This window comes from Caretta caretta, chromosome 10, assembly GCF_965140235.1.
Source record: "Caretta caretta isolate rCarCar2 chromosome 10, rCarCar1.hap1, whole genome shotgun sequence".
Taxonomy (NCBI): Eukaryota; Metazoa; Chordata; order Testudines; family Cheloniidae; genus Caretta; species Caretta caretta.
In genome coordinates, this window is record NC_134215.1 from 6,870,482 (window position 1) to 6,896,933 (window position 26,452).

General features: G+C 40.2%; 1 protein-coding gene across 3 annotated transcripts in view; it reads right to left on the bottom strand.

Annotated features, from left to right (window-relative positions):
* Nucleotides 1-26,452, bottom strand: part of EPN2 (epsin 2) — a 70,636-nt gene that overhangs the window by 34,988 nt on the left and 9,196 nt on the right. For 2 of the 3 annotated variants that reach the window (XM_048866701.2, XM_048866699.2), the window contains exon 2: nt 1,278-2,047. In XM_048866701.2, the coding sequence (XP_048722658.1) occupies nt 1,278-1,872 (595 nt within the window). In that variant the 5' untranslated portion in view covers nt 1,873-2,047. Of the gene's footprint in view, nt 1-1,277; nt 2,048-2,447; nt 2,558-26,452 lie in introns of those variants that run through there. The other variant, XM_048866700.2, reaches the window with a different exon arrangement.

A 26,452-nucleotide genomic window follows, 5' to 3' on the forward strand; every position in this document is an offset into this window, starting at 1 on the left:
TGCCTATCCTAAACTGCTGCGCAATATTGCTATGTGCTGCTAGGGTGACCAGACAGCAAGTGGGAAAAATCAGGACGGGGATGGGGGGGGGAATAGGAGCCTATATAAGAAAAAGCCCCAAATATCGGGACTGTCCCTATAAAATATCGGGACATCTGGTCACCCTATGTGCTGCTAAATTGCTGCTGCCTTCCGCACAACAAGCGGGTGGCACGTCATTGGCTGTGAAGGCAATTCCTGTATTTATAACTTGAGAGGTAGTAATAATTTAGGATGAAGGGCCCAACAAATGAAAGATTATTGTTATAACTGACACTTATTCAATTCACCATTGACTCTGTTACAGCACTTCAGATACTGTAAGTGTTCATTTAAAAAAAAAAAAGTTCTCCTTTAGCATTATACCACAACCACTGAGATTTCAGCCAAAGCAGCCTTCAGCAGATCATTACTTATGTTAAGAAGTGCCAAACCAGACTTCATAACACAAGTGGGCCCAAGCAGCATACAAAGAACCCATTTCTTTGGCACTGTATTCTCGTTAATTTTTAGAATGAAACAGTATTTTGTACTGATGTTTGTATACCAACAGTTGATACTATAAATGTGTATTGTGGAGAATTAAGCACTGAAGTATTGAACTGTTACAACGGTATTTGTTTAAAAGAACTGTTGAGCAATGACGTAAACTAAGTGTCATGCTCATACTAAAATGAAATAGCAACAAAATAAAAGGAAGTCTGGTCAAACTGATGGATACAAGGGAATTCCCTGTGCTGATTTTATTAAAGTAGAATTCTGAAAAGAAACCTAAAAGGATGAAGTATAAAACAAAATAAACTTTTCATCACACACACCTCTCAAAATTGGAAACATATGCAGAATATTAACTGAAAGAATCCCCTTTGCTGCTCTGCCCCAGTCAGACATGTCATATTAAACATTGGAATCCATTCATGGAAATGGCGGGATTTCACCACCTTTGGAACAAGGGAAGTAAAATTGTTTTATAAATCAATTTAAATCAACATATTCACCCTCTCCCCAACTAGCAATTAAGCTTAGTAATTTGTAAAGGCATTATTAGTACTTCCCAGAAGACCTATAGCGTTTCAGTCACTGCAAAAACCCCTTGTGATCTGTACACTAATATTCTAGAAAGCTCCACTTCCTCTCTCATATAACTGCAAATCAGAATCTGAAAGCTCTGAAAAAGATGTAGATTTACAGAACAAAACCAACCTCATTTTTACATGCTATTGATTATTTGTACTTACAGCCATGGTAAGATGCAGGAGAGCCTCCAGATTTGCCATATTCTTGCTCTGAATAGCTAGTGGATAGATTAGGCTGACTGGAACCTCGGCCAAATGTGATCTGGTTACTACCAACTCCAGTGGCCACCTGAGCCATACGCTCTTTGGTCTTCAGGGCTTGGGCCCTCTCTGTCTTGAGTCGCTCATCATCCTTCAGAAGAGAGACCAGCTGCTTGGACTTCTCCCGTACATTGATGCCCTGGTCCTTACCATCTCGATCGATATACTGGAAGTCCTTCAGTGTTTGAATAGCAAAAATGTTCTCTTTACACTGCTGTGCCACCCTCTCAGAGCCAGTTTTAATCAGGTAATCTAACAGAGTAAGGGCCTTATACACATGCCGCCAGTTTTTGCCATGGTCATTCAGCCGTTTCCAGATCATGCTCATAATTTCAGAAAAGGCTACCACATTGTAAGTCAGATCTGCTATTTCAGTCATTAAGGAACTAGAAGGACCCCAGGGGTCATTGGAAGTTGCTTCCCGAACTTTTATTTCAGCCTCTGAATAATTGTTCACAATGTTTTTCATTTGCCGTCTAATAGACGAAGTCGTCATTTTTTTCCCCTTTTAATAAGACAAACTTCAAAAAACCTTCAAAGAGATTAATTTTTTCCCCCAGTGCAAGTTTCTGGACCTTGAAGACTCCGTATCAGTGATCAATCTGAAACAAGTTCTCCTAAGATCATTTCCTCCCTTCAGGAAAAAGGTGCAAGACACGGGAAACAACAACCTAAAAAGAAGAAAATTAAAAAAAAAAATTAGTTGTAGCTTTAATTGTTCTTTTGTGAATAAAATCATCCAACAAAATTGTCCAAAGTTTTGAAGTCAACTGAAGGTGTTTTCAAAGTCCCTAGTGCATTTTACTTGACGAAACCCACTTTTGCTCCTTATCTCAAGACTAAGGTAAGATTAACTGCTGGAAATTCACACTATTTAAAATCAGCAACATAAATATCAAAAGTAAAAAAAGCATTAGAATATACAATAAAAAGAACATGTCTATTACTGTACTCTGATTAGTTTACAGGTTGTTTCATCACAAGCATGCACGCTGACAATGAGAGAAAGCTAAGCCAAAGAAATTAGTTGTGAATTTAGTTTTGTTGTGAGGTCTATAGTAATTATCTCACAGGATCAAGTTCCAGAGTCAGGTCCACCGCATGGGAGCAAATTCCAGTCAGGTCCAGGTCCTTCAAAAGTTCAGTCTCCTGTCCTCATGAGTCTCCCTCTGTTGGTTAATAATTTCAGTGTTCTAGTGTAACATAGCTGTTGTGAAAACAACAAGGAGTCCGGTGGCACCTTAAAGACTAACAGATTTATTTGAGCATAAGCTTTCGTGGGTAAAAACCCCACTTCTTCAGATGCATGGAGTGAAAGTTACAGATGCAGACAAATATACTGACACAAGAAGAGAAGGGAGTTACCTCACAAGTGGAGAACCAGTGCTGACAGGGTGACCAATTCGATCAGGGTGGATGTAGTCCACTCCCAACAATAGATGAGGAGGTGTCAGTTGTGGGAACTCATGGTCATGGAGCGTGAGAATTTCCTATAAACTAATCACACTATTTCTAAGGTATCCAGGGCCAAATTCATAGGGGGCTCTGAATATCAGGGCAGACACCTTGAACTGGGTTCTACATTTAACTGGGAGCCACTGAAGAGGGGCAGCAGAATAATGCATTCAAGGCGACCTGCAAAGCTAAGCAGATCAGAGGGAAAACAGTTTGTTTACTTGACAGCACTATGTGTTTATCAGAGTCACAGTTTCTGCTGCTTGGAAGCATATTTCACATAGCACAGAGGAAGGATTTGTTTTAAATGATAGGAAAATGTCATTGTAAATCCAAAATATTGTCAAGGGAACTCAACTGTAAGCTTTATGAATGCAAAACCTTTTTAACTTTTTTGAAGATGATTAGATTTCAAATTGGCAGAGGCCTATTTAAGCTTTACAATGCATTACTCAAGTGAACAGACATTCAGATATTTACGCTGTATGTTTACTATGTCAATTGTATTAAGATTAATTATATCCTTTGATTTTCAAATTTAAAAAAATCATTGCATTGTTTTACAAATTACTAATAAAACCAGTTTAAATACTCAAAAAACACCGATTCCAGAAGGAAAAAGTTACCACACTGGCAGAACAAGGATTGTACTTTTAAAAATGTTCTCCAGTAATGTTTCTCCAGACTTGTATAAGAAACTGCACTGTCTGTAACAAAAGGCGTGGGTGAGAATTAACACACTGATTACAAGCTTAACATTACCATCATTCTTCAGATTACTATGATGCCATTTTGAATGAAGGCAGAATTAGGGTTCAACTTAGGAAGATAACTTTTCTAAGTCAGTAATAAATGTACAACTTTATAACAGTGAAAGAACAGTACAAAAGAATATGTCCTTTCAAGAATACAATTCTCCGCAAATAAGATCAGTGACCACAAGATTAATTATTACAGATTTTTTTTAATCTGTCTCAATATTTATTCTTGGAAGAATTAAGATACAAACTACTATAGTTTAAGTATTGCAGAAAATTAAGTTGGCCATAAGACCAGACCTGAAGAAAGACCAGACTGTTCTTTCACTGAAGAAAAGCTCTGTGTAAGTTTGAAAGCTTGTCTTTCTCCAACAGAAGTTGGCCCAATAAAGATAAACAAACACCAACAAACACCTAACCCACTTTGTCTCTCTAATAAGAGTTAAAAACAGACTTCAAATAAAAGGCATCAGCATAGTGCAATCCTTTACATTTATTTAAATCCAACTCACAGGAAAAGAATTTTGATCTATCATCAGACAAACACCAGAAGGAACAGAGCTCAGTAGCAGCATCTGGATAGGAAACAGAGATTACACTGCTCCGAGAGGAGTCTCCTCAGCTTGGCAGAGGAGTCCCCATCTAAACATCTGAACTCCACTCCCTCCATAACTGGGGAAAAAACTGGTGAAGTTTTGCAACAAGATAACAATGAAGCCAAGAGCTTAGCACCATTCAGAAAAGGCTTGGATATTTATATGGATAACAAGAGCATTCAGAATAACAGTAGGCATAAAAAAAATAAAGATACTGCAATACCTGGATATAAACTACACATGAAGTACCGATTAGGTTAGAGGAGGGAATAGTACTATACTAAGAAATTCCATAGAATATGAGACAATTCTGAGTGGCGAGGATGGATACATCGAGTCTGTATGGATACTAATCCTAAAATCAGAGGAATACAAGTATACTAATAGGATTACATGACTAGCCATCTGATCGGGAAAAGGTTATTGGGTGCCCAATGTTATGAAAAAAACAAAGAGGTAAGTAATAAAAACAGCAACAAGAAGCAACTTCAACTACCTACATATAAACTGGCAGTGTTACAAATGGACACGGTTTGGAAAACTAATTTCAACATCCATAGCTGAACTACTAAGTAAGAGCAACCACAGCATAATTAAGTCCAAGACCCTTGGAGGAGGATTCATATAAAAAACTAGCATTCCTCCGCTAAGCTTTAGAAAGGAGTATTTCAAAGTGAAGTAGCCTTCGAAAAGACCCTTAATTATTGCTTGACTTTCATCAGGTGCGTAAGAAACCACGCGTCTTGCACTCAAGAATGTGCCCTAGACTGAAGCACCTATTTTAACAGAGAGGAAACCAAACAGTCAGTGCTATGCCCTGAAACGGGCCAAGAGCAGAGCTTCCTCTGTTGAGTCACCAGGTGCTTGAACCCCAGCATAAAAGTAAAGGGTATATGATGGTCAATCATACTAGCAGGTAGACTGAATTATCCCCAACATTGGCCATATCTGCACTAGGAAAAAAAACATTTCTTTCTGTAGTGAAGACAAAGCCCAAGATACAAGTGGGATTTGAAGCCTCTCTCAATACAAAGGTGGTCTGCAGGGAATCCAAAGTTTGGGGGAAAGGCTGAGGTTGAGGCTTATGTTTTATTTATTTTTGAGTTACCAATAAAGCCAAACACTGGAAATGAGTGAGTTTGCACTATGTGTATACACTCTGGCATGTGATGGGAACTCTATTTGATTATAGTCTAATTCTCCCAGTTTGAAGGATGTGCTGCAGTAGCAACAGAAAGTGGCATATGTTACAGGCACAAGTGGTAAACCTGCAGTAGACAGAATAGAATAAAGGGATCTAAAGAGGAACACTTTGAAAAATATGAAATTGTTTGCTATGTTAATAAGTGAGCACACTGAATTAGGTGCAGCAGAAACAAAGGTGTTCTTAGCTCTTCAACAAAATTAAAAGACTTCATTTGATCATTTGTACTTCTATAGAAAATTATAAGATTGCTACACAGTGCAAACTCTAGCATTCAGATACTTTACATATTCATACCTTGAAATAATTATGCAATTTCAATTGCTAATTAAATAGCTTTGTTTGATATGAGTCAGCAAAACAGTGCTGAGTCCAATCATTAACATGGTACCTTTTTTGACCCAGTTTAGAAACATTTTGCCTCCCTGGTCCTGCTATTCCACTTTTTGCTACTCTGAAACCTAGTATTTTGAGTGACTTTCATTTTATCCTATTAAAAATAGCAAAGAAGGGCTTGGGGGAAGGACCATCTCGTGTTAATTCGCTTTACCTAAAATAAAAATGTGCCAAGAGTTTAATTTCATTTTTTCAGTTATTTTGTCACTAGCAATAAATCAAGTTCTTGGCACTTCATAAAGCAAACACTAAAAGATACACAACTCATCTGCTTCCCCATTCTTATAAAATTAATATTTTACTTGACCTTAACATTTGGAGAATACGAGAACAGCCTTTGAGATAAAAGTTAAATATCGCCATTTGATAAAGAAAGAACATTTTTAACGCATGATTAGTTGGTTTCATAGAAAACAATTATTTTCATAGAAAATTTAGGATTCTTTTAAGAGGCCTTAGTGAATTAGCATCTCACCAATGAACGAATACAAAGTACAATATACTTGCAACTTCAACAAAAAATCACAGTCCCCATTGTAAACAGTATAATTGCAACTGCAGCAAAAAGTAAAACCTGTTTATTACAGTTATTGCTCTTTGCAAAAAGCAGCTGCAGGGACCACCAACATGAACAGATTTCTTAAAAGGGATAGCCAAGGCTTTTTGTTGGTGGTGGTTTCTTTTTTTAACTGAGGCCCCTAAAATTTCATCCACCTAATATTGCTGCCTATCACAGTGGGCCACTTTTTCTCTATTTTCTAATAATTTTGTCACCTTTTGTACAAATAGGAATGGAATATGCAATTCTGAAGAGAGAAAACTACAGTTTACCTGTAATGTCAGGAGTAATCTTGGGGGTGGGGTGATGAGAATATCTAATTTCTCAATTTCCTTTAGGTCTTATTCAAACACTTTCATGATATGTATAACCCTGAAGGATTCTCCTCATGACAGTTATTCAGATATCGAATGCAGATGGAAGGACTCTTGACTATTTCTGCCTATCAGATCTGAACCAAGAGACTAAATGAAATTCACAAGAGATAAACCACCATCTTTAGTTTGCTAAGACAAACACAGAAATGAGGCCAATGCACACAGACATTAATAAAACAATTCAAAAGAGAAGCAATATAAATCCACCTAATGTACAGATTTCAATAGAATCCACTGAGTGGTCTGAAATGTAAAGCCACACACTGAAGTTTGTCTATACCAGGGGTTGGCAATTTGCGGCACGTGTGCCAAAGGCAGCACGCAAGCCCATTTTTACTGGCACGCTGCTGTCAGCCGGGGTCCCGGCCGCCACCCGCACTCAGCCCGCTGCCGGCCTGGGTGAACGGAACCCCAGGCCTGCAGCAGGCGGAGTGGGGCTGGCAGGAGCTGGCGGACAGAACCCCAGACCGGTGGCGGGCTGAGCGGTGTATTCCATTTCTCCCCCTAGGAATGGGCTACTTACAGCGTACTGCTTACGGCTGCCAGTCCTGGTGCTCCGCAAATAGCTCATTCCTACCGGGAGAAATTGAATACACTACGCCGGCGTAAGGAAGGCTGTGCCTCCCCAAACAGCCGGCCCACTTCCCGCCCCCTGACTGCCCCCCTCATAACCCCTGACCCATCCAACACCTTGTCCCCTGACCACCCCCTCCTGGGACCCCCCGCCCCTAACCACGCCCTGGGAGCCCATCCCCCCATCCAAGCCCCCACCCCTATCCACACCTCCAACCCCTGACAGGCCCGCCAGGACTCCCACGAATATCCAACCACCCCTGTTCCCCGTCCCCTTACCATGCCGCTCAGAGCACCAGGACTGGCAGCCGTAAGTAGTACACCATAAGTAGCACGTTCCTATGGGGAGCAATTGAATACACTACACCTGGCCCCGCTCAGCCCGCTGATGGGCTGGAGTTCTCAAAATATCTTCTCTCACCCTTTATCAAAAATTACACTACATTAGCTTAAAAACTTTAAAACTTTGTATATTACAGTAATCGTTAAAAAATGTATAATGTTAATAAATACATAGGGTTGATGAAACAAAGTAGTTGTGCTTATGTGCCTGCGCTTAATTTGTGTTTTCGATGATTTACCTTCTAAAAAAATCTCACGTCTCGCATCCCCAGAAAGGGCATCTTGCACCCCCAGGGCGTGCGTGCACCCCAGGTTAAGAACCACGGCACTAAACTGATAAGATCTGCATTTTAATTTAACTTTAAATGAAGCTTCTTAAATGTTTTTAAAACCTTGTTTATTTTACATACAACAGTAGTTTAGTCACATAATATAGACTTATAGAGAGAGATCTTCTAAAAACGTTAAAATGTATGACTGGCACGCGAAACCTTCAATTAGAGTGAATAAATGAAGACTCGGCACACCACTTCTGAAAGGTTGCCGACCCTTGGTCTACACTGATAAAATAGCCTTCACTCAAAGCAAGAAACTCAGGAAGAAAATTTAAACAGGGTCAAGTTAAGTATGCAACTAAAACTGAAAAAAATACAGGTGTAAATATCCCTTTCATATCAAGTAGACGTTAGCGTCAAGGTTTTCAATATTACTAAAACTAAAACAGCCAGACCACAGACACCAGATTTTAGCTGGAGGACATACTGGGAGGAAGAAATACACATACAAGCTAGATTAGTCATTACTATCAGTATATATGAGAAAAAAATGCCCTTTTTGACCTGTTGGTACTAATTATCACACTACTTCAGGAGAGAGTTATCAAACAGGTTAAACTGCACACATTTCTACAAACAAGATATTTTAACAAAAATATCCAATTTTTCCCCCTTTTCCTACAAGAAAGGGAGATCTACAAATTTTCTCACAAAGATTCAGATTACATTCATAAAAAGGGATTCAGCCAGACATAGCTAAAAATGTGTTCATATTCTAGAAAAGTGAAATACACAATGGATTAATGTAACATCTGTACAGTGTTGTGTGTGCAGTTTCAAGTACATGGAAAGGAGTGGTTTACACAACTATACAATACAAAACTACATTTTATTAGTAGTACCAGAGATCCTCAAACCCCAGCCCCATTCATTCATGACTAACTCTTAATGCGAAAATATTTGTATTACTGTAGAGCCTAGAGGCCACAGCCAAGATCCCCGTTGTGCTACACACTGTACCCGCAGTGACAGACAGTCTCTGTCCCCAAAGAGTTTACAAAACAACTAGATAAGACAGAGGGTGCAAGGGGACACAGAGGCACAGTGAACTGACTTGCCCAAGGTCACACAGCAGGCAAGTGGCAGAGATAAAAACAGAACCCAGGTCTCCCAACTCTCAGTCCAATTGCTTCATCCACATGCTGCCTCCCATAAGACATGCCTCATGCCACATATTTTAACATCAAGCTAGCTGAGTCAAATATAGACCCTAAGACAAGCAGGAGCAACTCGAATGAAGCTAATACTTATCTGTTGTTATATTATCCCTAAAGTTTCACACAAAAACTAATTGGGAATATTACAGTTCCAAAATAATTTTGCAGTGTTATTGTAGCTGTGCTGGTCGCAGGATGAGAGAAACACAAGGTAGACGAGGTAACTTTTTATTGGACCAACTACTGTTGGTGGAGAGTACATGCTTTTTGAGCTAAAAAGAGCTGAAAAACTCTGTGTAGCTCAAAAGCTTGTATCTTCTACACCAACAGAAGTTGGTCCAATAAAAGATTTTACCTCCCCACTGTCTCTCTCTCAGTTTCAAAGTAAAGCGTTCAAGTCAGGAACTGGTGAAGTTAAGGTTAACTCTTCCTTCCTCCCGCCACACACACAGATTTGTGTTCTATAACTTGAAGTAGCAACCTGGTAATACCGGACTGGAAAGACTAGTGATAACATCCACTATGGCAAATCCTATACTGCTATATTAAAATCCATTTTGTAAATCTTCAGGACATACCATGTTATTACACACCATTGCTTAATACAGCTATTAATACCAGTTGCTAAATTTTGGAACATTGTTTTGCTTACATTTTAATGCTCCCTGGAAGATGCAAGTAAATTGTCTTATAATTTAGTAGCTACACTGTGTGAAAAGTCCTCACTTTCCACGTACAAAAAAAAGACTACCTTTACTTAATACATTAATACCTGCCATGAAGGAGTTTAGTCAGAATACACAAATAAGCAGGGTGGATAAAAATCAATGACTTTAAAAAAAAATCCGATTTTTTTGATAAAATGCTTTTTGAGGGAAAAAACCTATCTAAAGATAGTTTTAATTAAGATATATTATAGCTGAAAGATATCTCATCATGGAATAGGAATTATAAATTCTAATTCCATAGTACGAGATAAAATATTCATGTAATATTTAAGAAAAGTTTTGTAAATGAGTTCCAATAGTTCATGGATTAGGGGCCCAATCTTATGGGGTTCCAGGGGCTTCTGTATAAATTATTTAGGATAATCTTTCTATCTACCCAATGGGACTCAGTGCTCAGTCTAGAAGATACCATCAGAGATGCTTAGTTTTGCAGTTTTCAAACTGTGGATTTGGGTCTCCAGAGATAACATGCTTGTTAACAGCACAAATGTTGGTTGGTTGGTAGATGGATGGATAGAAAGATATGAGAAATAGCAGACCTCAACCCTATTGTCCCTCTGCAAATTTGTGTACACAGAGTCAATCCCTTACCTCTCTCTAAAAGTGCAAAGTTTCAAAAAGTTCAATGAACAGAAGATTGTTGGGGGGCGGAACAGACCTGGACAAGGAGAAAAAATCTGGAGATAAATGTGAGAAGGGAGGGACAGGCAGTAGAAATAAAAGTGAAACTGCTTGAGCAGCATATTCCAGAAGTCTTGATGTCTTTCTGGGTATAGCCTTCATTGATTTTGAGATCTACCATACCATTCTCTCACTAAAAGGGAAAACCTATAATGGCAGCAGGCTGTAAAAGAGACCCAGTTTGGGAATAAGAACCATTCAAGAAATATATGTTTGCTGATGATGTTTTAAAGAGAGTAACACCAGTGAACTGGTGGAAGTCACTTAAGCACTTGGATTCAGAGATTGTTGAAGTGTTAATCTCACTTTTAACAGCAGTAGCTGCTTCTGCTGGTGTAGAAAGAATATTTTCTTCCTTTGGACTAATTCATTCCAAATTGAGAAATCATTTGGGACCTGAAAAAGCAGGAAAGCTTGTTTTTCTTTTCTAGATTATGAACAAACAAGAAAATGAAGGTGAAGACGACTGAGTTAGCTGCAGAAGCCAATATTGTAAGTTTCTCATGTTCACCTGGCTGACGTAGTCAATTTAATTTTTGTTTAACAAAAAAATTCATTTAACTATTTTAGTTAAACAATTTTAACAAAAACAAACCTGATTTTAAAAAACTTGAATGTTTTGCTAAATTCAAAAATTCATATGCTTGTTTTGTTAAAATATTATATGTTTTCTGTTGAAGAAAAAAATCCAGAATATAGAACGTTGTTGTTTTAGTTAAATAAAACAATTTAAATATCTGTCAGGTGATGTTCTCCTCCTAATACAGCATGGCATGAAAATCCTCCAAATATTAATCATTAACCTGTTGAACTGGAGATAGTTCACCTCCCAATGACTTCATAAATATCTGCTTCAATTTACCTTTGGTAAATGAAATAACCAATCATTCATTTTCTGATATAGCTGTAAAACTGATCTGAAAAGTTTTCAAAATCAATCACTTTAAAAATGTATAGTGTGTACCTTCTAAAAATGAAACCTACATCTATCTCTGAGTTGTGAAGAATACATATTACGGCTATAACAACCAACAAGAATGCACTTTTATGTAGAAATCCATAATTAAATCGAGTCTTCCTGACTTGTGATTTAATCAATTTGATTTAAATCTAATCCACCCTGCTAATAAGACAGTCCAGAAAAATGATAGTATGCAAATACATTTTCTAATACTGGATATATGCTTATAGTCCTATATGGCTTCAAATATTTTAGATTTCATTCTCTAACTCCACACCACTTTGAAAGATATCCTCAGGCTCAAACTGATTCTGTTTCACAGATTTGCCATATTCATAAACAATTCTTATAGAATGAATAGATAACCAAATGGGTATTGTTGTATTTCCTAGTCCACATTCAAGTACTCTAATACAAACACTTGTTTCCACAGCCAAACAGGAAAAGGAGCAATTGTACTTTGTAATGCCTCAAAGAAGATTATTAAAAGAAGCTATGAAGCTTAGCACAATGCATAAAAGACAATAAGGATACATATTAGCTTTCCAGTGCTGTTGTACAGCAAAAGAAAACCTACTGATTCATAACAAAGCAATATAATGAAGGCACTGAACTTACTGCCAGCCCCATACCCTTCTTCAATCTCTCTCACACATTATTTAAGAAAGCTAATTAGAGGCAGGGATTGACCAAGGGTTCAATTCAAGAGAAAAATCAGTCCCCCTTCTCTGAGGTCGAAACATGGGCCTTCTTTAAACTTTTAAATTTGGGGGGGGGGGGGGGGCGACGGACCTCAAAAGCCACATTTTGGAAGCTTTCCACTCCCCTTTCATAAACAAGAGGACAAAGCCAGCTTTCATGAAGGACAGGTGGCCAAAGGGTTTCTTTAAAGAAAGAGTTAGAGCACAAAGATATGCTTCTCCAAATGTCTGCATATTCAGGATTTACAAGATTGTTAGATTCCATGCTGATTTTTCAGCAGAGCCTGAAGCTCCAAGGGATCATTTTATCTTTAATTTTTATCACGGTGTATGGACATCCATTGTGTAGCTAAATCACTGCCCACATTAATCAGATATTTTATCAAACCACTTTTTATTACATGCAATTTTAAAGGACCTATCATCTGTTATAATAGCTGAGTTCTCTATGTACAGTATCTCTACATGCCAGTATAGTTTACTGAAAAGGAAAAAATGAATGGCAAGTTTCACTTTGTGCCTGAACATAAATTAATCACCTGGTCACTTTGATTCAGGACTTGATTTGTATGTTTCATTCTGCAGCCTGTAACACAGGTGGTATTACTGAAAAGAAAAGCAACTGTGTTCCAGAATGAATACAGTGCAACACTCTCTGGAAGAGTGGAGCAGATCACGACAAATGATCCAAGTCACAGCTACATAGTAGATCTAGTTTTAGACTTACAAGCTTTGGCAGAGTCTCTTTAAAAACAACACATTCCTTTGCCTATGGCTAGGTCAAATGTCACTGACAGTATACAAGCTTCATTTCATGTTTTGCTTTATTTCTCACTAGTAATACAGAGACTACTAGACAGGTAATGAATAATAGAAGACGATAGAACTGTATATGAGTATAGGTCAAGCCATTATGCACTGAGCCAAACATTCTAAATGCAGATTAATGCAATAGTAATAGTACAATAGAAAATACCTACCTGAATGAGAGCACTTCAGTTTCCCCTTAGTAAAGGGTAAGGAAAATAACCAAAATTATACTGTGTACTCCAAAATTAGAAAAAAAGTGTAGAAATCTGAAATAAATGCAGATTACCATGTCTACTTGGGTGTTATTTTAGACTGAAATAAAGGTGGAGGGAGACTTTCAAAAGAACATGGGGAGAGAAAATTAAGGCATGTTGGGGCTATACCTGTAGGAGGACATTTCGTTTAGAATATATTACCGGTTAATGAAGTGTGCCTGTTGTTTCAGAAGTTAAGAAGCCTGCAAAGCAAAAGTAAACTTCTTATCAAGAGAAAATGTGAATTAAATGTAAACACATCTATCTGAAGTATTCAGTGTGCTCACATCATATAATTAGCTCAAAATTTTAGCCACTGAAAATTATGTACATTTTCTGCTATACATTGGGCTTTCACCATAAAACTATTACTGTTATTTTGAATTGCAGCTAAATCTGTGCATATTGAGGTCTTCATCCAGACAAAAACAGTTTTTCTTTCTAGATAGTGTTCTAGCATCTTACCTATCTAAAGGAGTCTGTGGGTCAAATTTACAACTTCTGATAGTTTCAAGCTAGATTTTGGTTACAGAATTAATGTGATTTTTAAACAAACTCAACACTTGTCTTGAAATTCCAAATGAATACAAGGCAGAAGTTTGTACACTATCTAGCATAATGGGGTCCTGGACCATAAATTGGGCTCCCAGGTATTACAGTGATACAACTAATTAAACAACAAATGTTGCTGTGGAATATTCAGCTCAAAATTCAATTAACATTCCAGCACGAATCAATTCAGCCTGTCGAACTATTCACTCTGAGTTTTAGATTTCCTTCACCCAGTTCAACTGCTTCATACCATACAGGTATGGAAGAGCAGCAGTTTTTATTCGTCAAAGTAATCTCCTTCTGACCTGGCCCATCCTAAAATGCAGAGCATAAAGTACCAGCAGACTCAAGCCAGAGGACTGTATGTGTGGACAGGAGTTGGTTGGCAACAGTACCTGAGTAAAAGACAGGAGTGCAAGTAGGGTGGTACCCTCCAGTACGCAGTACCGGCAAGAAATTTTCAGCAGATACGGGGTACCGGAAAGACTTGGGGCTAACCCTCCCTTCCAGTCAGGGAGCTGCGCTCTGCTCCTTAAAGGGCATTCATTCTTTATATGGCTTTAACAGCACAATACATGTGCTAACAAACTTAAACAAAGGCTTTAAGTTTGTTAGTATATGTATTGTGCCATTACGTTGGTCAGGAATCCTCAAGATGAGAGGAGTGGGGGGATGGAAGGTGTTTAAACAGTGTTCTTGATTCTGTTTCTCCCCATTGGTCTGAATTATCCATGACATCCATACTGCATCACATCAAGTCAAAATCATTTGAGGAATTCCTCTGCTTGCACTGACCAGAGGATGTTTGGATTCTGATGTCAGCCCAGCTCTGCAGCCTGACGGGAATCAGGTGTTGTCCCCAGTGTACATAGAATTCTTCTTTGCAGCCAACTAGTCTAACATGCATTTTGTTAACTGGAACTGGAGCAGCAAAACAAAGAAAACAAATGCCTCATTTTCCAGTTTTGTGGGTGAGAGAACTATAAGTGAAGATTATTATAATGCCGGACACTGACGGCCTTAAACCAGCTGTCTCAGGAATCTGCCAAGAACTTTGCTGAAAATACGTTCCTCATCTTAGCAACGGAGCTAAGACTTATCACACATCTGCCCACCTTTATTCAAATGAAGCTCCATCCAATCTGACAGCTCAGGCATGGTCAGTTTCGTCCAGAACAACTTAGAAACTTGGAACCTAAGCCTGTAAATCCTTAATCATTTGATCAATCCCATTGAAGACAATGGGACTATTTGCAGGACTATGGACCCCTTTTGTGAACTGATAACAGTTTCAGGAGTCTGTTCCTAAAAAGGAAGTTGAAACCCCCATTGAAATGCAATGTTGGGGTACAATACCATAAAGCAGTTTAGGATACAGTTCTACTTAAAATTTGTCCTTTAATAAGTCATACATATGCTGAAATGGCTCCTCACCCAACTCCCATATAAACAAATTGAATACTACATATTTGGGGGGCGGGGGAGTGAGAAGTTATGCATGTTGATGTTTGTATATACAAAGGGGGGGTCTCGGAGGGGACGGGGAGAGCATGGGGTCCACCGGCTGGGGGCAGGGGAGAGAGGTTTCAGAGTAACACATGTTTCAGAGTAACAGCCGTGTAAGTCTGTATTCGCAAAAAAAAAAAGGAGTACTTGTGGCACCTTAGAGACTAACCAATTTATTTGAGCATAAGCTTTCGTGAGCTACAGCTCACTTCATCGGATGCATCTCCATCAGAAACATGGAGGCTCACGTGGGGAGGTCACATGACCCCCTCCCTTGTGTCCCTCCCATGAGTGCAGTACCAGCAAGAAATTATTTCTACTTGCACCATTGGTAAGAGCCCAGGCTGACTCTGTAGTGAAGAAAAGGCCTGGTCTACACCTAAAAATTAGATCAACCTAGCTATATCACTCAGGGCTGTGAAATATTTTATACCCCATGCAACACAGATAGGTTGACCTAACCCCCACAGTAGACATGGGTAGGTCAATGGTGTCAGCTTAGAGGACTCCTCTGACAAGAAAACTTAGAGATGAAGAACAAGAGCCGCTGACCACAACTGACAGGACAAGGAGGAGGAGGAATATGGAATGAAAAAGCATGAAGCCTTTCTTTTTTATTTTAAAAAAGAAAAACAGTTTTCTTTCACTCTCTTCCTCTTGTTCTGGAGATACTCCCAGAGTGTTATTCTCTTAATCATGCATTTGTCAGATTCCTCCTTCTCTGAATGAACTCTCCCTCCTCAGATGAGGAAGGGGCAGTCAAGCTTGCTCTTGTGCTTTTTGGCCATTTTACTCTTTTGCTTAGAGACCCCTCCCCCAATACCCTCTTTCCTCCCCTCCCTCTACCTCCCCACAAGGCGTTCCATTATATCCAGTCAAATTGCACAGGAGACTAACTCAGTGAATCTCAACCTATTTACCATTGTGGGCCGCATATGCAGCTCTCTGTATGTGTTATATGGGCCACACACACACACACACACACACTACTTGTATGGCCCTGAGGATGCTACATGGGCTGCAGCTGTGTGCTGATTGGGCCGCAGGTTGAGAACCACTGCTCTAACCTATTGATGTCCATCTACTGGCAGAGGGGGCTATGAATCTGTCAATACTGCCCCTAAATGTGTGGGTACATCGTGCTGAATCTGCTATTGACTGCATTTTGAGCTGGTAAAATTCCAGCATATGTGCGTTAAGCTGACAGCAACCATTTCATTAAAGGAGAGGGAATGGGTGTATTAAGATCACCCTCAATTTTGTTATCCCCTTTGAAGTGCTTGGTAGTGTTTCCATGCCAGTCAGATCCTTGAAAGAGCTGCAGCAGATGACATCTTTTTCCTTAGTAGGTCATCATCAGCCTGCTCTCAAGAAGTTGCCATTGTCCATTTACCTGCAAAGGGTATGCGGGACCACGCCTTCCTCTGTTTGTCAATGTTTAAATCAGATATTGTTAAATATTAAATTGAGGTTTCAGTTTGTAAACAAGAACTCCATTGTTTCCTTAACACAAGGCTGTTGCAAATGTTACAGTGCCTTGGATTTTGACTCAACCTTCTCAGATCCGTCCATGTTATCCATTTTACAGAACTACGGACTGACAATCTCCTTACTCTACCACAAGGAGAGTTTTTTCCTAAATGCTAATAGTGCTCTGAACACAAGAGAGCAAACGTTAACAAAACACACACTTACTTGCTGATGTTTCAAAAATTAGCATAACAGAAAGGTAGAAGTACTTTAAATTCACTGTTGTTCCGCTTCTATGGACAGAGCATTGGGATGGGAATAGGAAGGACAGGTTGTCAAAGATGGGAAACTGCTACAGTCTTAAAGGTGATCTGAAAACGAGGGGGGGGGGGAATGGAGGGGAGTAATTGCATTTTTTTTTACATTATGTGTTTCTGCAGGATGTATAAAAATTACCTGACTGGTCTTCCAACAAAAGCATGGAAGAGAACTATTCTGTTTTTTTAAACCTTACAGATGTCAGGAATGTCACATCTGATCTTCCCTGGTTTTGGCAGAGTACTTCTTGCAGGTCAACCCAAGAATTAACCATAGTTTCCAAAACAGTGCTCAGCTGAGCTTATTTCTGTTTACTCTTACTGATATCAGCACCAGTTCAGCTTGTGCACAAAAGATTCAGCACCTGATTTATTCACCTATCTATAGCCTTGTGTACAGTAAAACCTTGTCTACACTAGGGAAGTTCTTGGGGAAAAAATTGGAAGTACTAAAGGAATCAGCCAGTGGCCACTGGCATCATTTTCAGCATCATGCCATCTAACTCAGCTCATAACAAGACCAATTAAATGGTGCTGAAAATGGTGTCAGAAACCAACAGGCTGATTACGTTAGCACTCCCAGTGTCGAAAGAGGTAAAACTGAACCACTGTTAGCATGAATGGTGAAATTTTCAAGAAATTCTCTGGCACAGAAAATGCCTCAGTATATAAGGATATGTCTACACTGGCAGAGTTATCGCGCAGCTCAGAGAACGCTGAAGGGAAACCGCTGTTGTGTGTTCACACTGTCAGCTGCAATAGCGTGTTCACAGGTGCAGCAGTATTCGGAGCGGTGCACCCCGGGAAGCTATCCCACAAAGCATCTCTTCCTCTTCTGCCGCTAAGAGTTGTGGGGAGGCGGAGGGGGTCACGGGACATACTGGGTCTTGTCCCAATGCACCGTGATGCATCGCTTCGCATCCCAGCAATCCCTGTGCTTCCGTCCACATTTGGCGCCATCTTTCAACCGTTTGTGTACTGCACGCTCTGCCTCTTCGGTCTGCAGGAACGGATCCCGCACTGTTGATCAATATGCTGCTCACTCTAACACATCACGAGTGGCAGTGGAATCATTCCTTAAACTACAAAGGCAAGAGGAATTCGACATTGATCCTGCCACATGTAGTAGCTATGACACAAGATTGCTTGTGGCATTCACGGAGGTGCTGACCACAGTGGAACACTGCTTTTGGGCTTAGGAAACAAGCACCGAGTGGTGGGATCACATCGTCATGCACGTCTGGGATGATGAGCAGTGGCTGCAGAACTTTCAGATGACGAAAGCCACATTCATGAGACTGTGATGAGCTCACCCCAGCCCTGCAGCGCAAGGTCACGAGAATGAGAGCTGTCCTGTCATTGGAGAAGCGCGTGGCGACTGCAGTGTGGGAACTGGCTACTCCAGACTGCTATTGATCGGTTGCTAACCAGTTCAGAATGGGAAAGTCGACCGTTGGACTCATGTTGACGGAAGTGTGCAGGGCCATTAATCACATCCTGCTCCGAAAGACCGTAACTCTGGGCAACGTGCGTGACACTGTGGATGGCTCTGCACAAATGGGTTTCCCTAACTGCGGAGGAGTGATAGATGACAAGTATATTCCAATTCTGGCACCAGACAACCTAGCCACCGAGTACATTAATCGGAAAGGGTATTTCTCAATGGTTCTCCAGGCACTTGTGGATCACCATGGGCATTTCACAGACATTAACGCAGGCTGGTCTGGAAAGGTGAATGACGCAAGCATCTTTCGGAACACTGGCCTCTTCAGGAAGCTGCAAGCAGGGACTTTCTTTCCAGACCAGAAGATCACAATAGGGGAAGTCAAAATGCCCACTGTGACCCTGAGAGACCAAGTCTACCCCTTAATGCCGTGGCTTATGAAGCCATACACAGGACACCTTGACAGCAGCAAGGAGTGGTTCAACAACAGGCTTAGCGAGTGCAGAATGACAGGTTTCAGAGTTCAGAGGAACAGCCGTGTTAGTCTGTATTCGCAAAAAGAAAAGGAGTACTTGTGGCACCTTAGAGACTAACCAATTTATCTGAGCATAAGCTTTCGTGAGCTACAGCTCACTTCTACACTTTCCACAGTATGCATCCGATGAAGATCTTTTTATATACACACAAAGCATGAAAAAATACCTCCTCCCACCCCACTCTCCTGCTGGTAATAGCTTATCTAAAGTGATCACTCTCCTTACAATGTGTATGATAATCAAGTTGGGCCATTTCCAGCACAAATCCAGGTTTTCTCACCCCCCCCCCCCACACACACACAAACCCAGTAGGAGAGTGTGTTTGTGTGGGGGGGGGGGGGGTGAGAAAACCTGGATTTGTGCTGGAAATGGCCCAACTTGATTATCATACACATTGTAAGGAGAGTGATCACTTTAGATAAGCTATTACCAGCAGGAGAGTGGGGTGGGAGGAGGTATTTTTTCATGCTTTGTGTGTATATAAAAAGATCTTCATCGGATGCATACTGTGGAAAGTGTAGAAGTGAGCTGTAGCTCACGAAAGCTTATGCTCAAATAAATTGGTTAGTCTCTAAGGTGCCACAAGTATTCCTTTTCTTTTTGCGAGTGCAGAATGGCTGTTGAGTGTGCGTTTGGCCTTTTAAAGGCTCGCTGGTGCTGTCTATATGGGAGGCCGACCTGGCTGACGACAATATTCTTATGCTTATAGCCGCGCGCTGTACACGACATAATATTTGTGAAGGGAAGGGTGAAAGCTTCACTCGGTGCTGGACTGCTGACGCTCAGCACCTGGAGGCTGAAATTGAACAGCCAGAGACCAGGGCTATTAGAGGGGTGCAGCACAGGCCCATAAGGATCAGAGATGCCTTGAGACAGCAATTTGAAGCTGAAAGCCACTAATATTTGTTGCTATGCTTGGGAGTGCAGTGCTTGTAAAGCTAGGAGGTGATTGTGATTGGTGCAGACGATGCACTATGAAGGTGTAAGAAAACTGCCTGTTTTGCAGGGCTCTGTTTGCTTTCAACTAATGGAATAAAAGTTGCTTTCAAACCAAAACAGTTATTTTATTAAAAAACAACAACCGGAGGAGAAAGAAAAACAAAAAAAATTATCAGTACTGAGGGGAACGGGGGAAGAGAGGGTCCAAGGAGGAGGTGAGGTCCTGGAACGGTTAAAGATTTGTGTATGTTCAGGTATCATATCCAACCTTCTCCTTTGGAGTACAGTGCAGCAGGTACTGTACTTCAGCAGGGCTAAACTGCAGAGGGACGAGTGTTGAGTGCAGTGGGTACTGGGAGTCCGTAGGGCTGGACTGTGACGGGGCAGGAGTGGAATGCAGCGGGTACAGACTGGGGCCAGGAGGTTGTAAGAGTGCGTTGGCAGTGTCTGGGGAGTGCATGGGGAAAAGTTTTGCGACAGCAGCTGCAGTGGAGGGCAGGCATGGAGCTGCTCAGTTTGAAGAGCTAGTATCGCCTGGAGCGTGTCCACTTGGCGCTCCATAACGCCTAAGAGCTACTCCGTGGCTTCATTCTGACACACTGCGTTCTCCTTTCAGTCCCTCTTCTCGCTGTCTACACTGTCTCTCTCTTCTTGCCCTCCACACTGGCACCGCAGCACTGTACCCCCAGCACGAAAAGCTGTACACCTCTCATCAGGGTGGGGGTTTGTTTAGTTTTGTTTTTTTTTAAACAGCGCTGCAACTGTGCAGTTTCTGCGCACTAAGTGGCGGGCAGTGTGTACACCTCGGGAGTTACAGCGCAGAAAGCTGCCCTACTGCGCAAAAACTTGCCAGTGTAGACAGAGACTGCGTGGGCCACATCCTGAGCTCCCACATCTTAACTGAATAGCGTGTTAAATCTTTAAAGGTGACATCCAATACTTTTTTTGAATTTTTAACAGCTCTTATATGTAAGCATGTATGTTTTTAAATCCCTCTAATATTTTTAAATACTTTTCTTCTGACTTTCATTCCTCCTTGATGTTTGCCTTTTTGACACACCCCATACACTTAGCAGCTCTTTAAACTGTTTTCTGTGAAACAGTGACATTACAAATGCCATGAATATGTTAATCACCAAGCTGTAATGAGTTTTTTCCTCTCCCCTGCCCTCTAGGCTGGGAGTAGCAATATAACAGCTTTACTCAAAACAATTTAGCAACCTGTAAGTAAAGAGGTGTGATTGAGATGGGAATGCTATTACATCTGCTTAGCATGCAAACAGCGGTTGTGTCAGCAGGGGGTGGAGCTTAAATCCCTCCTATTTCAGTATTCCATGAAGAGAAATCGATGCAAGAGTCACTATTTTTAATAAAAAATAATTAAAACAGGGGTTTCAACAAAAATACAGCAGAGGTTGATCTTCATGAACCTCATGCATTTAACATAGTCTCTCTCATGTTTATTAGGCACTGAAGTTAAAAGGGGGCTTTAAGATTTGGGGTTTTTTTTTTGAAGAGTCAAAACAAAAGCCCTGGAGTATACTTAAAAGTTTTACTGGTACAATTATGTCAGTTAGGATTGATTTTTTTAAGCCAATATGGTTATACTTGTAAAAGTCCTAGGGCAGTGGTTCTCAAACTATTGTACTGGTGACCCCTTTCACATAGCACGCCTCTGAGTGCGACCCCCCCTTATAAATCAAAAACACTTGTTTATATATTTAACACCATTATAAATGCTGGAGGTAAAGCGGGGTTTGAGGTGGAGGCTGACAGCTCACGACCCGCCATGTAATAACCTCACAACCCCCTGAGGGGTCCCGAACCCCAGCTTGAGAACCCCTGTCCTACGGTGAATACAACTATACTGCTATAAAGAGGACACATTGGTAAAGTTATTCCCCTTCCCTTATAGGAATAAAGAAAAGGAGTACTTGTGGCACCTTAGAGACTAACCAATTTATTTGAGCATAAGCTTTCGTGAGCTACAGCTCACTTCATCGGATGCATACCGTGGAAACTGCAGCAGACTTTATATATACACAGAGAATATGAAATAATACCTCCTCCCACCCCACTCTCCTGCTGGTAATAGCTTATCTAAAGTGACCACTCTCCTTACAATGTGTATGATAATCAAGGTGGGCCATTTCCAGCACAAATCCAGGGTTTAACAAGAACGTGTGGGGGGGGGGGAGGGGGAGAGGAAAAAACAAGGGGAAATAGGTTACCTTGCATAATGACTTACCCGCTCCCAGTCTCTATTCAAGCCTAAGTTAATTGTATCCAATTTGCAAATGAATTCCAATTCAGTAGTCTCTCGCTGGAGTCTGGATTTCAAGTTTTTTTTGTTGTAATATCGCAACTTTCATGTCTGTAATAGCCCAACTTGATCATCATACACATTGTAAGGAAAGTGATCACTTTAGATAAGCTATTACCAACAGGAGAGTGGGTTTGTGTGGGGGGGGGGCGGGGGGGAGAGAAAACCTGGATTTGTGCTGGAAATGGCCCAACTTGATCATCATACACATTGTAAGGAGAGTGATCACTTTAGATAAGCTATTACCAGCAAGAGAGTGGGGTGGGGGGAGGTATTTTTTCATGCTTTGTGTGTATAAAAAGATCTTCTACACTTTCCACAGTATGCATCCGATGAAGAGAGCTGTAGCTCACGAAAGCTTATGCTCAAACAAATTGGTTAGTCTCTAAGGTGCCACAAGTACTCCTTTTCTTTTTGCGAATACAGACTAACACGGCTGTTACTCTGAAACCTGTCCTTATAGGAATAGCTATGCCAGTATAAAGCTCCTTTATACCACTATAACTGCATTCACACGGGGGGGGGGGGGGGGGGTGCACTGCTTTAACTATAGTGTCCAGTTACAGTACAGACTTCTAGGGTAGACAAAAGCCCTAACTGAAAATCCTTTTCCCTCCCAACTGGTAGACTTTCAGTCTCTGAATTTTTTATGTTAAAAATCCCCCAAAATATTTCATGTATGCAGTACTGTCATAGAAAACAGCACAAGGCTTCCCTTCCCTATCCTCCATTTTTAAAAAAAGAAAGAAACCCCTTCATAGAAAAGTTAGTGAATATGATTTCAGGAGAATAAAAAAGGACTGCAGAAGAATCATAAACTTTGCAAACAGACCACGAAAGGTTAAAAGAAGACTGGCTGAACTATCCTGTAGCATTCAAACCAGTTTGTACGTTTAGATATATAGAACAAAATCCATTGCTGAATTCAGAATACTATTATTTTAGAAATTTTGATTAGCTATCCAAGATAATGACAAGGCCCCAATCCAGCAAAGTACTTACCTTTAAGCATTTGAGTAGTCCCCAGTCAACAGGACTACTCATATCCTTAAGTTAAGCATATGCTTAAGCATTCTAATGGATCGGGGTCATAAACTGAAAAGTATTTCAAAAACACATAAAAATAGATATTAAAAGCAGCCCATAAAACAATCCTACTCTAGATCCTTCAAAAATCTAACTGCTTGCAACACAGAAGTATAGAATTACCACCAGGCAGTGTATTTCTTAATATTATGCATGCCAAATTATAAGACATGCTCTGACTTTTGAAAGCAAGCGTAAAATGCTTTCTTGAAGGCATAGTAAATTCATATCTTCATGAAATTAAAACAGTTAAACTATAGCTACTGTTAACTGGAAGATGAAGGACAAAAAACTCATAATTATACTTTTCAGTCTGCTTACCTGAACCAGTTATGCTAAGAAATCATTTTAACCATCAATTGAAAATGGCATTTTAGTCTATTGAATTCCCAATACTTCATAAATTAGTCAATTTGTAAATTTTAAAAATTACACACAAATATCTGCTCGTTGATGATACGTAGACAGTTCTCTGCAGTGGAGCAGTTAAAAAGTGATTTTGCCCAATCCTTCTCTTAATTTTAAAAATTCAATGCATTCTGGTGTGTTCCAAACTTTTAAACAATCACAGAAAGGTTTACAACTTCAATTCCAATGCAATTGTAATTCTGAAAAAAAGGCAGAAATCAATTTAAGAATATTTGCATATTTCATGCTCATACCAAATTTATGGAAGAACTTAAGCACAAAAATAACTCTCATTAAGGTGCTAGCCTAGTAAAAAGATTTATAATGTTGATAAAACAGTTTGTCTTCCTTTGCAAAAAGTGCCCCAAAAAAGTGGGCTGCACCATTATAAAGTTTACACAACAATGAAAACTAACAACCTTCTGGATCTTTTGAGCAGCACGCAGCTATCATATGTATTAAAACAGATGGGAGTACACTACAGAGATTCTCGGAAGTAATGGTTAAAGTGTTAACTAATGATTTCTGGTCTACATTTGCACCGTCCTAATGAGAAAGGTACTTGGCACCTACTTCACTATTAATCTACCAACATACCAACTAAGGCATTATCTTTACTTTCTGGGAAATGCACTACAGGGTTGGTAAACTGAACGTTTAACTTATGTGAACTTTGCACAACAGCAAAAATTAGTTGTTTCTGACCCCCACAACAAATGCTTCAAAGCCTTTTAAAAAGTCAGTGCATGAAACACAGCACTAGTTAGCAATCATAAAATAGGCCAGTTCATGCTTTAGGAGGAAAATATTTCAGTAAATAAGAGAACAGATGTCAGTTGCATACTTCCAACTGGTTATTATGCAGAGAACATTTTTTTAAATGATGGAATACCTGGACACCGGTCCTTTTAAGCCTCACAAAAATTCTATTAGTCTCACTTGATGGGTAGGTGTAAGATTCATACATCTCACCCTCTTCCCAAACAGCCATTCCTATTCACACTCCTGCAATATCACAAGCTGGTGAAGTGCTTTGCTGATTAATTAGGTATCTGAATAATTAAAAGCTTTAAAGCTTTGGATTTCAAGTAATTGTTTCACTGCTTTCCTTTACATATATTCCAATGACAGATCACCTTCTCCATAGACATTTAATAGAGAATAAGGCCATATTAAAAGTACTCAGTGAGCTGTAGCTCACGAAATCTTATGCTCAAATAAATTCGTTAGTCTCTAAGGTGCCACAAGTACTCCTTTTCTTTTTGCGAATACAAACTAACATGGCTGCTACTCTGAAACCTGTCATTATAAGTACTGTTATACTCATGTTTAGAAGTGAAAATCAGGATTAATGAATGGCCTATCTTTATATTTTAAAATTATTTTGACATTAATTTTATATGCTTAGAGTCCACCAACCTACCCTCTCCTATTTCTGCCTTCTTGTTGGTACAAGCCTTGCCCCTGCCCAAACAGCGTTGAACATTAAGGGAGAAAAAAACTGGGGCAATAGAAGCTGCCTGGAGAATCACTGCTGCTTCAAACAGTAGCACCCTTAAGAAAATAAGGATAGAGACAAAGCTTCTGTTCACCCAGGTGCTAGCTGATGCTGCTTTTGCCCAGCTAATGACATACACAACTGTGTGAATCAGGGCAGGCTTTCTACCTGCAAAAGAAAGAAATTAGAGTGTGTCACTATGCATGTGTCTGAGGGAGGACGATAGACAATATAAAGACATAAAATTAGGATAAAAATATTAAAGATCAAGAATGGCTAAGTACTGGCCCTAAGAGCAATAACTCAAAAAACAAAGTTCAGCCACACCATGTAGTGTGCTTTTAGACATTTCTTGAAGACTTCCAAGGTAGAAAATGTGAACAGATTAAGAACTGATTCAAGAAGAAAGAAGCCACCTCAGATAAAATTAAAATTTGGGAGACAAAAATCTGAAAGGAAGCCATCTTTAAAACACACTGGTTTGCCCTTCCTCACTTGCCCCATAACCTCAGCCATGCGGAACGCAATGCCATCCACAGCCTCAGAAACAACTCTGACATCATAATCAAAAAGGCTGACAAAGGAGTTGCTGTTGTCATCATGAATAGGTCAGAATATGAACAAGAGGCTGCTCGGCAGCTCTCCAACACGAGTTTCTACAAGCCATTACCCTATGATCCCACTGAGAGTTACCAAAAGCAACTACAGCATTTGCTCAAGAAACTTCCTGAAAAAGCACAAGATCAAATCCGCACAGACACACCCCTGGAACCCCGACCTGGGATATTCTATCTACTACCCAAGGTCCATAAACCTGGAAATCCTGGGCGCCCCATCATCTCAGGCATTGGCACCCTGACAGCAGGATTGTCTGGCTATGTAGACTCCCTCCTCAGGCCCTACGCTACCAGCACTCCCAGCTACCTTCGAGACACCACTGACTTCCTGAGGAAACTTCAATCCATCGGTGATCTTCCTGATAACACCATCCTGGCTACTATGGATGTAGAAGCCCTCTACACCAACATTCCACACAAAGATGGACTACAAGCCGTCAAGAACACTATCCCCGATAATGTCACGGCTAACCTGGTGGCTGAACTTTGTGAC